General features: G+C 59.3%; 2 protein-coding genes across 20 annotated transcripts in view; both read right to left on the reverse strand.

The window, feature by feature from the left end:
• Window positions 1-9064, reverse strand: part of TUBGCP6 (tubulin gamma complex component 6) — a 30270-nt gene extending 21206 nt beyond the window's left edge. For 3 of the 5 annotated variants that reach the window (XM_028490778.2, XM_028490780.2, XM_055085355.1), the window contains exons 1-3: window positions 7966-9060; window positions 6883-7046; window positions 3253-3463 (exon numbers count right to left, since the gene is read on the reverse strand). In XM_028490778.2, the coding sequence (XP_028346579.1) occupies window positions 3253-3463; window positions 6883-7046; window positions 7966-8706 (1116 nt within the window). In that variant the 5' untranslated portion in view covers window positions 8707-9060. Of the gene's footprint in view, window positions 1-3252; window positions 3464-6882; window positions 7047-7965 lie in introns of all 5 variants that reach the window. The other 2 variants (XR_003680189.2, XM_028490779.2) reach the window with 2 other exon arrangements.
• Window positions 9065-9095: 31 nt separating this feature from the next.
• HDAC10 (histone deacetylase 10) lies at window positions 9096-15517 on the reverse strand. Of its 15 annotated transcripts, none has more exons than XM_007126777.4 (19): window positions 14440-15517; window positions 14233-14367; window positions 13907-14003; window positions 13548-13645; window positions 13344-13448; window positions 13113-13181; window positions 12805-12931; window positions 12560-12625; window positions 12335-12394; window positions 12168-12257; window positions 11923-12029; window positions 11775-11842; window positions 11420-11687; window positions 11215-11299; window positions 10729-10820; window positions 10530-10586; window positions 10179-10257; window positions 9795-9977; window positions 9096-9708 (listed from the first exon to the last, which is right to left on the reverse strand). In XM_007126777.4, exons 1-19 carry the CDS (start codon window positions 14496-14498, stop codon window positions 9520-9522), a joined length of 2034 nt encoding a protein of 677 aa, XP_007126839.1. In that variant the 5' UTR covers window positions 14499-15517; the 3' UTR covers window positions 9096-9519. The 15 variants fall into 15 exon arrangements, 9 of the variants coding, with proteins under 9 accessions (XP_007126839.1, XP_054941336.1, XP_054941331.1 ...); XM_055085361.1 differs by lacking the exon at window positions 10530-10586 and adding an exon at window positions 10916-10946 and having other exon boundaries at window positions 9795-9921; XM_055085356.1 differs by having other exon boundaries at window positions 10729-10946.
• Between the last annotated feature and the right edge of the window lie 46 nt (window positions 15518-15563).

A 15563-nucleotide genomic window follows, 5' to 3' on the forward strand; every position in this document is an offset into this window, starting at 1 on the left:
AACGAAGACCCAACACAGCCACAAATAAATTAATTAATTAATTTAAATAGTAATAATAATAAAATACTTAAGAGATAAATTTAACCAACAAGGCAAAAGACTTGTTACAGTGAAAACTAGAAAACACTGCTGAAAGAAATTAAAGACCTAAATAAATGTGAAAACACCCGATGTTCATGGACTGGAATGTCTAACAATGTTAGGATAATAATACACCCAGGGAATTCCCTGGCTGTCCAGTGGTTAAGGCTCAGCACTTGCACTGCAGGGGGCACGGGTTCAATCCCTGGTCAGGGAACTAAGATCCCACATGCTGTGTGGTGTGGCCAAAAATAATAATAATAATAATAATAATACCCCCAAATCGATCTATGGATTCAACGCAATCCCTATCAATATCCCAATGGTGTTTTTAGCAGAAATAGGAAAAACCATCCTAAAATCCATAACGGTATTGCAAGGGACCCTGAATAACCACAACAATCTCAAAAAACAGTTGGAGAACTCACACCTCCCCAGGTCAAAACTTCCTACAAAGTTACAGTAATCAAAACGGTGTAGAACTTGGGGAGTTCCCTGCTGCCCTGGTGGTTAGGACTCGGCGCTTTCACTGCCGTGGGCCGGGTTCAATCCCTGGCCAGGGAACTGAGATGCCACGAGCTGCGTGGCACGGTACCCCCCAAAAAACAGAACAGTGTAGTACTGACACTAGGACAGACATGAAGACCAGTGGAATAGAACAGAGTCCAAAAATAAACATACAGTCAATTAATGCATAAGGATACCAAGACCCTACAATGGGGAAAGAACAGGTTTTTCAACAAATGGTGCTCGGTAAACAGAATATCCACGTGCAAAAGATGTGAGTTGGACCCTCCCCCTGCACCATATACAAAATTAACTCAAAATAGATCAAATATCTAAACTGAAAAGCTAAAACAATAAACTCTCGGAAGGAAACATAGAGGCCTTGAATTTGGTGATTTCTTAAATATGACACCAAAGGTACAGGCAACAAAAGAAAAAAAAACTGAACTTCATCAAAATTAAAAACTTTTGTACTTCAAAGGATGCTACCAAGAGAATGAAAAAACCTACAGAACGGGAGAAAATATTTGCAAATCATATATCTGATAAGGGATTAATACCCAGAATGTATAAAGAACTCCTACAACTCAACGGCCCAATTCAAAAATGGGCAAAGGACATGTGAGAACACAGTAAGAAGGCAGCTGTCTGAAAGCCAAGGAGAAAGGCCTCAGGAGAAATTAATTCTGCAAGCACCTTAATATTGTACCTCCAGCATCCAAAACTATGGGAAAATACATTTCCGTTCTCTAAACTCCCCCCGCCAAAAAAAAAAGACAAAGGACTAGAATAGACATTTCTTCAAAAAAGATATACCCATGAAAAAATGCTCGGGACTTCCCCGGTGGCACAGTGGTTAAGAATCCGCCTGCCAGTGCAGGGGACACTGGTCCAGGAAGATCCCACATGCCATGGAGCAAATAAGCCCGTGTGCCACAACTACTGAGTCTATGTGCCACAACTGCTGAAGCTCGTGCGCCCAGAGCCCAGGCTCCACGATAAAAGAAGCCACCGCAATGAGAAGACTGTGCCTCGCAACGAAGAGTAGCCCCGCTCGCCGCAACCAGAGAAGGCCTGCGCACAGCAACGAAGACCCAACGCAGCCAAGAATTAATTAATTAACTAAACACAAAAAGGGAAAAAAATCTAAAAAAAAATAAATGCTCAGCATCATTAGTCATGATGGAAATGCAAATCTAAACTACAAGGAGATACCACTTCACACCCACTGGGATGGCTATTATTTATCGAAAACGGGGTGGGGGGATAAGTATTGGTAAGGATGCAGAAAAACTGGAACCCCAGGACACTGCTGGAGGGAGTGTAAAAGGGTGCAGCCATGGTGGAAAACAATCTGTTGGTTCCTCAGAAAGTTAAACATAGAATTACTGTATGACCCCTGCAATTACTGCAATTCCACTCCTAGGAATATATCCAAATGAACTAAAAGCCAGGACTCAAACATTCTTATGTACCCATGTTCACACAGCACTATTCACAATAGGCAAAAGGTGAAATCCACACAAGTGTCCATCAACTTGATGAATGGATAGCAAAATGGGGTCTATATATGCATGGAATACTTTTCGGCCTTAAAAAGGAAGGAAATTCTGACACTGGTTACAACGTGAGAGAAGCTTGAGAACATTATGCTGAATGAAATAAGTCAGACACAAAAGGACAAACACTGTATGATTCCATTCATATGAGGAAAATCACAGAGACAGGAAGTAGAAAGGTGGGTGCCATGGGCTGGGGGAGGGGAAATGGGGAGTCAGTGTTGAATGAGGACAGAGTTTCAGTTTTGGGGAAGATGAAAAATTCTGGAAATAGACAGTGGGATGATTACACAGCACCGTGAATGTAATTAACGCTACTGAATAGGACATAGCTTCATAGTGGGTAAGGTGGTAAGTTTTAAGTTACGTCTGTTTTACCACAATTTAAAAAGGGTGGAGAGGGTTGAGCCCACTCCATAGAGAAGGGCCATTCACACAACAGAACACTATGAAGCCATGAACACGGAGTCTGGAACAGCGTCCCAGAGGGCATCCCAGCACCAGCACCAGCACCAGCACCAGCACCAGCGCCAGCGCCAGCGCCAGGACCAGGACCACCTGGAGTCGGCTGGAGCGTGTCTGAGCCAAGCCCAGGATGTGCTTCGAGCACACACTCCACCTGAGAACAGCCCTGGGAAGCACACTGAAGACAAAGAGAGACCAGGCACAGGACAAAAGAAGCAGCTGCAGAACAACACGTACCAAAGGCTCCATCCTTGTAAACATATTCTTTGGTTCAGTAAACGCCCAGCAAGAGGCAAAGGCTGGATAAAGTGCAGCGACTGCCCAGCTGAGCCAGGCCCCCCGCGGCCAGGAGAGAGTGACAGGAAGGCTCAGAGGGCTGCCCCCCACCCCCGCACTTCTCGAGGATCCGCGGAAACGGGTCCATTTCTCTTCTTTCACTGGCGGCAAGAAACATCTTACTTTTACTCAGTTCTTAAAAGGATGTTAACGAATTAATACTTTTCAGAACTGAAACGAGAAGCCAATCACCAGGCAGGCGGCCAAGTCGGCTTCCCGATCGCACGCCACCCTGGACTCTGTGGCCGCTGCCCTCCCCCTCCCACCCAGCGCCCAGGTGTGTCGCGTGGGAGCGTGTCCTTACCTGGCAGAGGGAAAACGTGGCGGACACGACCCCAATCAGGATGTTGAGCGCGTCCTTCACCAGCTCGCACTCCTTCACCAGGACGGGCTGCGGGGCCTGCAGGAGGCCCCCGCCCAGCACCTGCAGCCCCGCTTGGCAGAGCCCGCAGGTCCTGTCGAAGGCGGCCCTTCCGGCCTCGGTGAGGTAGGGCTCCTCTCGGTGGCCAGGCGGGCTGTGGGGGAACAGAAGCGGGCAGCGAGCGGACGTGAACAGAAGGCGGGACAAAGAGCGGTTCAACAGCATAAAACGCCTAAGACCAGGTGCGACTCGCCACGGTCCCCAGCCCTCCAGCAGCGTCCGGCAGGCCGTCAGACGGCGCCGCGCAGAAAGGGTCCAGAAGCAGCAGCAAATGGCCGCACCACCCAGCGCCTCCGGGCACACGGCGGTCCTCCGGCTGACCACTCGCTCGCGATGGCCTCTACGCGGGAAACAACACCCAAGCTTGGAGCAGAACGTGAACAACCGCGCACGGGTCCTTCACCAGAGGAGTGGATCAGGACGTGATCCGTCCACGTGAGGGAACTATTACCCTGCCTTAAAAAGAAAGGAAATTCTGACGCAACGTGTCAGATGTTACAACATGGAGGAACCGTGAGGGCGTGACGCTGTGATACAAGCCAGTCACAAGAGAACAAGTACTGAGTGGCCCCGCTCCTGTGGGGTCGCTAAAGTAGTCACAACCACAGAGACAGAAAGGAGAAGGGTGGGGGCCAGAGGCTGGGGGAGGGGGAGGGGGAGTGAGTGTGTAATGGGGACCGAGTCTCAGTTTGGGAGGATGAAACAGTTCTGGGGACGGATGGTGGTGATGGTCGCACCACATGAATGTCCTTAACGCCACTGAACCGTACACGTAAAAAGGGTTAAGATGATAAATTTTATGTTACGTGCATTTTATCACCCTCCTCCCAGAAAAGCACAAAGAACGTACAGAGCAGAAAGTCTCCTGAAATTCCAGGAGAAATCAGGCCAGCTGGGTCTCACAGAGGGTGGCTCTGGGCACACGTCCACCCCTGAGGTCTTTGCCTATGGGGGTCCCGTAGGAAGTTCAGGAACTACCAGTGTCTGCCCAGCCCGGTCACACTGTTCAAAAGAGGCCAAAAAGACAGTATCACTTCTTAAACATTCCTCTGGAAACCATCAACCCCTACTAAAAGTCTGAAAGAACTGTTTTTTTAAAGCCACTGGAAAAAATAATTTCTTAATAAAAGGAGCCCGGGAAAAACCTCAGAACTTGTTAAAACCAAAAATGCTTTCTAACGAACACCGCACCACAGCGCGCTCCTTCCCTCACTCAGCAAGTGTCTGAGAGCAGCAGCCAGAGCAGGACAAGACCAGCCCTCACAGGGCAGGCGCGCGGACACAAGCCGCGAGGAGGCGCGCCTCACCACCCGTGGCACGGGTCCCGGAGGGCCCCGGGAGCAAGGCCACGCCTGGAGCAGCGTCCCCGGCGGAGGGAGCGGCCTGTGTGAAAGCCCAGAGACAGGAAGAGAAAGGGGCCAGGTGCTCGGGCTCAGTGTGGGTCGGGCGAGGGCAGGGGCCGGCGGTCCACAGTCCAGATGGGGAGGCCACGAGGCGTGGCGGGCGGAGTGGCCGTGCACCTCTGATTTCCATCCCTGGAAAGCGGTGCTGGCCGAGTGGAGGACAGCCCGAGTGGGCAGGCGAAGCGGGCAGGCCGGTCCTGAGGGCCCCGATCAGCAGGTTGGGCCCAGCCGGGCCACGACACCAGCCCACACTCCCTTGGGGCAGGAAGAGCTCGAGGAAAGGAGGAGACTCGGAGCTCCACGGTCCTTCCGAACGGCCCTCCGGGGGGTCCCCGGGGGATGCACGTGCTGCGAGCGCCATCCCACCGCGCACTCGAGTGCTAGGCTCCTGCCCACTCTTCCAGGGGCAACTCCCGACCGCTGTGGCCACACAGCCCTTTCGGTGGCTCAGAGCTGAGGGAGGAGAGTCCACGAAGGAAAACAAACTCACACTTGTCCCCACAGAGAACGTGGCCTTTAACATCAATGAAACCACTTCCCCAGAAAGGGCGACAGACGCAGAGGACTCCTGGCAGCAGGGTGACGGATGCTGGCTCACAGCGTGAAGCACAGGGGCAGGGGTTCTCTGGGGGTTCTCAAGGAGAGGGCAGAGCTCACAATCCAGGGGCTGCAGGTGGACAGGGAGCCTCAACGGCCCATTCATCAGAGCTCCCGGCAGGAAACCAGCAGGCGGCTGGGATTTAACTGCAACAAGTTCCCAAGATTCTCCAAATGAACTTGAGTGACAGGCCTCAGAGGCTGGGGCACCAGGTTATGATGGAGCAGGCAGTGGAAGAGCCTTGGGGGAGTGAGCTCAGGCCGTGCCCAGCCGCGAGATGGCTGGGCGTCTCCTGCGGGAGCGCGGGGCACAGGCTAACGCACTGGCTGCCGTCCTCCTGGAAGGGACGCCGCAAGGTACTCCTCACGCTGGAGCTGTGGGGCCAGTTCTGCTCTCGGGGGACACTGAGGAGATTAAGCACATTCAGAAAAAGGGACGAGGATGCTGACCGGCTGAGCAACCATGTCTCCTGAACAGTGACCTGCAAAACCGAGCCTAGAAGAGTGGGAACTGGTAAATGAAATACCACTCGCGAATATTTACAAAAGAAAGTAGGAGCTGCTCGATGGCCAGTGTTTAGACTTGTGAGGGATTAGCCAACAGCGGAGTGATTAGATTTGCTTTGTACACACAAGACAGGGTGAAGACTTAACAGGAAGTCACAGGGCAGAGAAGCCCCTCAAAGACGAGACAACCACCAAAAGCGACGGTGCTTGGGGAAGCAGGAAGCTGGCCCTGCCTGGAAGACTCCATGTGCGGGAAGATGACCACGCCAGGAAAGCCACCCCAGCAGGAGCAGGGCCCACACAACATCCCCGAGTGCGTGCTCACCCTTGGGAGACCCCGCAGGAGCCAAGGCTGCATCGGAAGGCCCTCAGCTCCCTGTGAACCCCACCTCTTTCACTCAATGCTCCCCAAACTGGCATCCCACAGAAATGCCAGCAGATGAGATGCAACAAGAGTATCCCATGACCAAACGTTTGGGAAATGTGTCTTCTACCCCCACTCTGGGAGGCTGCGAGACACCAGCGCACTAGAGACTGAGAGGTCCTGTGTGCAGAGGCCATGGACGGGAAGAGCGCCAATCGGCGAAACACTGCAATGACCGAACTCCTCACCAGAGAGGACCACCCTCAGTCGTTAGAGATGCGAAGAACGTTCCCTCTTCAGCACCCCATGCCCGGCACTGACCACACAGCCTGCCAGGCCGCCCTCAAGACACCTCCGACTGGGAGCCACCGCGGCCAGGATGTAACTCAGTTGCCAACTGACCACTCGGACTGCCAAGTGCAACCTGCGGAAGTTACTGGTCCAGTGGGAACCTCCGTAGGCCCGAGAGCCCTTTCCCCCTGCGCTTCTCTCAACTTGTACAAGTCTCAGACAACTTGTACACAGCTTGACTGAACTTCCAAGTTCCTAATCCCAACCACCTGGGCTCTCTGAGTAAAGGCCAGGTTCACCTGGGGTGGGGGTGGGGAAGGCACTGTGCATTTTAAGGCAAAGCTCACGAACCATCCAACTTGCTCCCAGCACCTCCGCTTGCTGGCCTCGAAGGTGAGCACAGCGTCCCACAGGTCAATGTCTGGAGTCACGCCCGGCTCAGACTGGGAATCAGGAGTCAGATTGGATGCTGACTGGAACCCTTCATCTTCCGACGGATCCACACTCGAAGGGACCTGGAGACCAAGGGAAAAGGACATTTCACCTGGACGTGGTGTCTAGATTTCACCCGAGTAGGATGACAGTTCCAGGGGCGCTTCCACACGCTTCCATTTACTCTATGGGAAAGACCCGGCAGAACGCTTCTTTTATTTTTCTCAAGCACGTAAGTAGTACACCATGTTTTCACCCCTAGGGAATCATTTAAGAAATTAAACTAATTCATTACCAACTCCCAATTTCACACAACGCAGGCTGGTTGAGACTTACGAGCCTCAAAATAACTTACAACGACATTTTTCACAAGATGTCTCTGATCTGGAAATTCCATTTTGGGGAACCCAGCATAAAAAAATCACATAGACACAGAAAAACTCATGTCCGCCAAGATGTTTCCTATAGCATTATAGTTGAAAACAATCTAAATGCCTCACAGTAAGGGAATAACTGAACGATGACAGAGCACCCTTTCAGCAAAGCCGCAAAATGCAAAGAAAGGCAAACGACAATTTACTTAATAACGGGAAAATCCCACCTTACCGGGAAAAAAAGCATATAACATTGTACGAACAGCAGGGACAAATGTTTTTTGCCACCTATGACTACTGAACACTTGAAACGCAGGGAGGAACCGGATTTATTTCATCTTCATGAACTTGAATTTAAACATCAACTCGAGGGCAAGAGAAGTGACTGAACAGTAAATACAAGAGAAAAGCGGCACGTGGCCGAGGGCTGAGCAGGAGGGGGGTGCTGAGCAGGAGCGGGGTGGGGTAGGGGTCCGCACCGGCAGCCCCGCCCCACGGCTCAGCCGCCCCACGGCTCAGCCGCCAGCGCCCCGGACTCCAGCTGTCCTCCTTTTGCCCCGATGGAAGGAAGGTCAAACGAGGCCCTTCCCAAGCCCGGGGAGCCGGAGGCAGGAAGCAAACACTCTACCTTGATGGCCAGTCCGGAGAGCTCTGCGCTGTCCGACACCGGGGGCAGGTCCAGGCGGACGTCCAGGTCGGCCGTGCGGCTGTGCACCAGGGCTCCGAAGAGCGAGACGCGGGTGTCCCTCTCAAACCTGTCCCCGCAGGGGTCGCCATACGAGAAGAGCCCGACGGCGGGCAGGCCGGTGCCCGGCGCCGCCTCCATCACCTGCAGCGTCTTCCGGACCAGGTCCCGACACAGATACTCCTCTCCGTAGATGAGCGACCGCACGTCCGCCTCCAACGCGCTCAGGTCGGCGCAGTCGTAGCCGCCGTAGGGAACGTCTCTCCCGACGGGCCGGCTGTGCAAGAAGAAGTCCCGCCGGCGCCGCAGCATTCGCGGGGGCCCGCTGCCCGCCAGCCGCACCAGCAGGTCCAGCACGGATCCCAGCTCCGCCAGCGGCCGCCGATGCGCGGCCTCCAGCTCCTCCACCAACTCCTCCAGGCGGTCGGCCTCGGCGCCCAGGCCGCTCACTCGCAAGTCGAAGGACAGCATGAGGATCCTGTTTTTCACCGGGTATCTCGGGAGGCCGGGCTGCAGCTTGCGGGTCTCATCTTGAAAGAGGCTTGTGAACAGAACGTTGTAGGCCACCCTCTTGAGGCTCTGCTTGGCCTTCTTGCGGCTCCCGCGGCGCTGGCCAGAGTGAGCCTTCGCGGCCTGCAGGAGGGCCTCGCACAGGTCGTCCACCAGCTGGGGGACGCTGGCCATGCCCCCTCCTCACGCCGGGCCCTCGAGCGCAGCCTGGCTCGCCTTCTCGGGGCCCCGGAGAGGGGACGGCCGGCAGAGGCACCGCCGAGGACGGAGCGTGGGCCAGGCCCGCGCGCCCGCTCGCCTGCCGGGTCCCCTCACCCCGGGGAAAGCGCGCGACCACAGCTCCCGCCACCGCGTCACCGCCGCGCGACCAGCTAGACAGCCGGAGCAAGCGCACCGGAACTGCGTCACCCTGGAGGCGGGCGGCACGCGCGGAGGGGGCGGAGCCTGGAGGGCGCCTACCAAGGCACTTCCGGCCTGGAGCCTCGTTCCCACGGGTGGGGAAACTGGTCCCGGAATCAACTGAGTTAACTAAATCGGGCTCAATAAGGGAGACGGAGTCAGACTTTCGCTTAACCGACGTTTACTGATGGGGCGGGGAGGGAGCGAGGGAGGGGCCGTCCGTGCAGAGACGGGTCGCCGGAGGGGGGAGTCCGCGCTGGGGCGGGGGATACAGAGCCCCTGACCCAGTGTCCTGGGCAGCCCCGTAGCCCAGCCCTCAGGACAGAGGCCTCGCGCAGAGGTGTGCTGGTGAATGGTTAACAACAGGCTCTTGGGGGACTAGTTGGTAGTGTCTTTTCCGGGGTGTAAATTCTCCCACCCTGGCCGATTTCAAGCTACCAGATCACAGCACTCAAGGAGGAGCTGGGAAGAGGTGCACAACTGCTTGACGCGGCTGTGAGCTGGTTCAGGGCAGCACCCCGCTCCCCGGGACGTGAACCCGTCTCCCCACAGAGCTCTAAGGCAGCTGTCGCCCAAGGCCCCAAGCATTCAGCCTGAGCCTGGCCCCCCAGCCTCACTGGCCACCTGCAGCATCTTCCACCGTGGCTCCAGCTGCCCTCTCAGCTGCATCAGGGCCTGCACGTCGTCTGGGGAGGCCATGGAGAAGGCACCCAGGCCGGGGGCTGCCTCTCCATGCAACACCCTGGCCAGGACCACCGCAAGCTGGGGTGCGGATTCCTGAGTCAGCAGCAGAGGTGGAAGCAGTGAGTTGCTGGTTTCTCCTCACCTCCCACCCCACAGCAGGTCCACCCCGCCCAACTCACCTCATCCACAAGGGCCAAGACTCGGCCCCCTGCTGGGCCCCGAAGCAGCGCAGCCAGGAGTGCAGCTTGGGAGTCCCGCAGGCCATGGGCGGGCCCCAGCGCCACCAGCACCAGGTCAGGCTGGAAGCTGTAGGCCAGGGGCAGCACCAGGGCCAGGACACAGCTCAGAAACCCTCCAGTCGTCTATGGGAGGGACAGCAGCATAGCCCAACCCCTCATCCAAGGAACACCCCTCCAGCTGGCTCAGGCCACCCCACCTCCCAATCTCAGGTGGGCAGACACACCCACAGTCCCGCCAGGAAGGGCAGGTGAAGGCCAGGGGTCTGGCCCTCACGCCGATGCCAGTGAGTAGCAGCTGCCCTGCCCTGTGACACCACCACTCACCCCTGGCAGTGGCACAGAGACGTGGAACATGGACAGGGCAGCTGCCTCCTTGCCCCCAATATTCAGCCATAGATTCCTCCTTCCAGGGGAGAGCAAGCATATGGATACATGAGCTTGTGTGTGAGATGCCGCCCACCGTCCAGAGCCCGGACAGAAGCACAGCTCAGGGGCAGGGATGCTAAGACTGCTGATCCTCTGTGCTGGAGACCCTCCTGGCATTGCTCCCAGGGCCCCTTCTGCCAAACTCCAGCTGTGGAACGCCCCGCCCACCTGTCACCCCTGGGGATCCAGGGTGATGTGCCCACCCACATACTTGCAGAACTGGATATACACATGACCTGAGAGTCATACCCGTCATCCCTGAGATCTGGGGGCCGATCCAGCTGCCCCACAGCCAGACAAAGCAGCCTGGAGGAAGAGTTGGCTCCTGGTTAAGCTGCACTCACCCCGCCTGGAGCCCATTCCCAGAGCCATTGCCACATGGCCAGCCAGGGCAGGGGGTGCCCAAGGGCCCTGCCTCGTAGCCTCAGACCAGCCATGTGAGGCTTACCTCTGGGCTCCGTGGGACAGGCCACACCGAATGGCCACATCCAGGGTGGCAGCTGCAGCAGAGGCTGGGGTGACTGCAACGCCACTGCTCACCTGTGGAGTGAATAACAGGCGTAGAGGGTAACTCCCAAACCAGGTAAACAGACCCATGTGTCCCTTCTTTTGGCCCGTGTCTACATGGCTGTCACCTGTGCACTCTGAGGTCAAATTGCTCCGTTTCTGAAAATATAAGATGCATAAAACTATAAACCATCCCCTTCACTTCTCTGCCAAAGAGGATTTCGTTGAGGGAACTGAGGGGGGGGGTGTTCCTGAACCCTGTCCCTGGGGGCTGTTTTGGGAAGGGTCCTGGGCACAAGGCAATGCTCATGTCCACATGGTTCTGTACCACCCAGCCCTCCCCTGGACAGGCCACCTGTCGCAGGCAGGTCCTGGGCCCTGCCCCTGACTCCATGGCCACCCCCCAGCCCCTCCCCAGTGCCCCTACCTGCCCGTCCAGGATCCTGTCCAAGAGGTACAGGACCTTCCCGAGTGCAGTGAGGGCCCTGTCCTGGGCCAGGGCCTCATGTGGCCTGTGGTGGACAAACCAGAAGGACACGAGGACACAGAATGACACACAGACCACAGACGAGTTACACAGGCACACGTGCAGACATGGCCCGGCCTTCTCCCCACAGGCCCACCCTGCCCACCTGGCCCAGGCCTGCGTCTCCTCCTGTGCGGCTGACCCCTCCTCACAGAGGACATCAGAGGGCAGGGCCAGGGCAGCATCTGGCGCAGTCAAGGCAACAGCCGTGCGTACAGGGGGCGTGGGATTGAGGCGCAGCTGGTCCAGGAGGGAGCTCAGGGCAGCCACGTCCTGGGTCGCTGCTGCCTTGAATTCAGGCCCCCCGGGCAGCAGCAGAGGCGAGGGCCTCCCCTCTGGGGAGCGGGGACTGGGACTCAATACAGGGGCCACACCTGGCGGTGGGGGGGGGGGTTCAGTGTCACAGCCACTGCATGAGAGCCTGAGGCACCATCCCGCCTGCCGACCCAGGCCACGCTGACCTTGCTGCTGGAGGCTCACCCAGTGAGGGGCCTGGGCCACCCGGACACTCTGGATGGACTCCAGGGCGCTGCGAGGAGAAGCAGCATCAGTGAGGCCTGGCCTCCCACCCCTGGCCCTTCCCACCCTCCTGCGTCCTGCCCCTCGCACCTGCCATGCGGCACCATGGGCCCCGACAGGGGCGGGGCAGGGTCGCCCAGCAGCGCTTGCACCATCATGCACACGGACTGCGAGAGTGACTCCAGGTGGTAGCCACCCTGGGATGAGGAGGGGGCAGAGACACGAAGGGCAGGGGTGTCAGGGTCCCAGGCAGGACGCCCTGCCCCACGAGGCAGGACTCCTCCAACCACATCTCAGCCTCCGGCCCATGCACCCTCCCAGCTCGCCACAATCACCTCCAGCACGGCGCAGACCCGGCCACCAGCCAGCACCTGCAGCAGCTGCGTGAGGTGGGCGAAGCACTCTGGCGTGGCCTGCATCTGCCCCTGCAACCAGAGCCAGGTGTGATGAGGACCTGGCCCCAGGACTCCAGAAGCCCTCCCCAGCCAGGCCAGGCCCTCACCTCGGGATCCCCGATGGCTGAGTCAAATCCCGCGGAGACTAGGACCAGCTCAGGGTTGAACTGCAGGCAGGGCCCGGTGGGGAGAGGCAGAAAAGGAGCTGGAGCTGAGGCGGAGGGGAGGCCCCTCCAGAGAGACCCTCCTCACCCCAGGGGCTCTGTTCCACTCTGGGCACCACGTCACCCCCGCCCCCCTGCCGAGACCGCTTCCACCCCCCGCACGGTCACCTCAAAGGCCACGGGCAGCAGCACATGCAAGAAGGCGGCCACGTAGTCAGCATTTCCCATCCCGACCTGTGGCCAAGGGGCATCAGTGCTGGCCCTGCCAGGGAGGACGGCGGGGTCCTCACCCCTGGGGCCCGGGCTCTGGGGGTGATCGTGGCACGACGCCCCGGGCTTGCACTCGGGGGAGGGGGGAATGTGGGCTGGGGGCGGGGCTCTGGGTGGGGGGGCCCGTGGTGAGGGGCAAGCACCTGGTTCCAGGGCAGGTTGACAGTGAAGCCAAGGCCCGGGCCCTGCCCAACAGCGTCTGCATCTGACTCTCGGAGATAGGGCCAGAAGCGCCCGTGCTCATAGCGGTGCCAGGAGAAATAAAGGACGCTGCGACAGTCAGCCGGGGCCAGAGGGCAAGCCCCTCAGCCCCAGGGCTCCTTGCAGAAGCCTAACCCCACCCCACCGAGCACACGGCCACGTCTGCTCCCTCAGACTTTCCCAGGCCGGGCTGTGCTCGTCCTGAAAAGTAGGGTCGCAGGGAAGGGTCTTGTCCCCAGCCCCAGCTTACCTGGGGTCGTCCTCAAAGATATGCTGGATGCCCTGGCCGTGGTGGACATCCCAGTCAACGATGAGGATCCTGGGGAAAGACAGCTCTGGGGTCACTGAGGGCAGGGCCTCCCACCTCCAGGCCAGGAGCCAGGCCCAGGATGGGAAGGAGCTGGGTGGGGTCCCTCAAAGGCCCCCTCCTCCCCCTTCCTCTCTGGCCTGGGCCTCACCCTGCTGTCAGACTGGCACAAACCTGTGCAGCCCGTGCTGCCGTTGGGCATGTTTGGCTGCTATGGCCACGTTGTTGAACACGCAGAATCCATTGGCAGCAGCCCTCTGGCTATGGTGCCCAGGAGGCCTGGGGGTGGGAGTGGAGTGTGGGGCGTGTCAGGGTCATCCTGCGTCCTCACAGAGCCACCCACAGGTTGGGGCGGCCAGGGGAGGGGGCAGCTCTCACCTCACCAGGGCGAGCCCGTTGCGCACAGCTCCCGCCAGCACTGCATCCACCAGCTGCAGCGCCGCCCCCGCGGCCAGCCGGGCACAGTGGAAGGTACTCTGCCAGGGCAGGGGTGCACGTAAGCCCCCTGCCCACTACCCCTCACAGGCTCTACCAAGTCTTGTGTCAGGCTGCAGGGCACCAAGCACTGCGCGGAACTGGCCAGGCCAGTCCCAGGTGCCCGCAGCAGCAGCCAGCAGGGCACTGGCACACGGGAACGTTGCCCGTGAACAGGCACGAGTACCTGGATGTGTGACTGGGTGGGTGGGGAGTACCCGGATGTGTGACTGGGTGGGTGGGTGTGTCCCCAGGGCACGCACCGGGTGGAAGTAGACGGCATCGTACTGTCCAGACAGGGTCTGGAGCTCCCTGGTGCCCAAGGCCTGGGTCCCCTGCAACAGGGCCACATACTCCGGGCTGCAAAGGGGCAGGCAGGCAAGGCAGGGTCACCTGGAGGAGCAGGTGGAGGAGAAACAGGGCCTGGACCCCCAGTGGGACCACCCCCCTCATTGCTCCCTCACCCACCCATCCAAGGGTGAAACTGAGGCTTGGAGGGGAGGCTCTGTTTGCCAGGCACCAGCAGGCTGGGGCAGGCCCAGGCCCTGGACCACGGCTTCAGGGGCAGGAGGCCCACCCCAAGTCTGACCTGTGCACCAGGCCCAGTTCCGCCTCCGAGGCCTCCCGGGCCGCCAGCCGCAGACACCTTTGCTCCAGACCACGCTGCTGCAGGCGCTCCAGGGCTGTGGTCAGGCGCTCCGGGCACTCGATCTCGCACTCGGGGCTGAATGGACAGAGCTCAGAGCCCAGAGCCCCTCCTCATCCCCCGCCTCTGCCTCTGCCAGGTCCCACTTACTCGTCCCAGAGCAGCCGGGCAGCTGTCATGTCCTCGTGGTACACAAGTGCAGTCCCCATGGCCTGACCGTGGTCACTCTGGGCCACTCAGTGTGGGCAGGACCCAAACACTACCACTCACAGGCAGGTGAGTGCACTGCCCACCCCCCCTTGGCAGCCCCAGGGAGCAGCCCAACGCCTGGAGCACAGCCGGGGGCGCGGGCGCGGAACCCGGAGCCCGGACAGGAAGGAGGCCCCAAGCCCGGCTGGCGCCAGAGCGGGCCAGGGGTCGATAGGGTGGCTCGCGGGGCTTGGCTTCCGGCTTCCTCCAACTCGGCCCTGGCATGGACCCGCCTCCGGCTGCCCCAAACCCCGCCCCGATGCAGCGGGGCGGGCCAAAGACTGGGCTCCTGGGGGCTCTGCCCACGCCGCCCTTCCCTTGAGCTGAGGCTCCACCTCCTACTCTCGCCGGAACCGGGAGAGGGTCGCCGGCCTCGGCGCCCCTGCGTTAAGTCGGAGGGGACGGGTGCGAGGACGGAGGGCCAGTGTGCCCAGGCTCCTGCGGACCGTCACGGCGGCCCCACCTGCGTGCTATGAGCCGAGCCACGCGGGTTCGTGCCCCTCCGCCCCAAGCCTCCCCCAGGCCCACCCTGAGCCCGCAGGCCACGGGTCAGACGCGTCAGTAGCCCATCGCGCCCAGCGCTGACCGAGGGCCCCCAGCAAGGGCTCAGGGAGGAGCTGCGCGGGAAGGAGCGCGAGGCCGAGGGTCCTCAGGGCCAAGGCCACAAGGAGGAGAGAGCCTCGACCGGGGACGGTGGTCGTGGCTTAGCCCGGCCTGGGTCGCAGCGCAGCGCTGCCCCCAAGGCTCAAAAAGGGAGTGACAGTATCCGATTTAAGCTCCAGGAAGACCCCTGACCGAAGAGCGGACGAGTCGGAGGGTCAGGGTTGTGGCAGAGAAGCTGGACAGGAGCGGCGCAGCGTCGGGGTAGGCAGGGTGGAGGCCAACAGAGGGAGTGTCTGGGCGAGGGATGAATGAGTGAGTGAACGAATGAGGTCAGTAAAGGAGGAGGCGCGGGCCCAGCCAGGAACAAGATGGCCAAAGAGGGGAGGAAACAGGGAGCCCCCGGCCTCAAACGGAGGGGATTT

This window comes from Physeter macrocephalus, chromosome 6 (assembly GCF_002837175.3).
Source record: "Physeter macrocephalus isolate SW-GA chromosome 6, ASM283717v5, whole genome shotgun sequence".
Lineage (NCBI taxonomy): Eukaryota > Metazoa > Chordata > Mammalia > Artiodactyla > Physeteridae > Physeter > Physeter macrocephalus.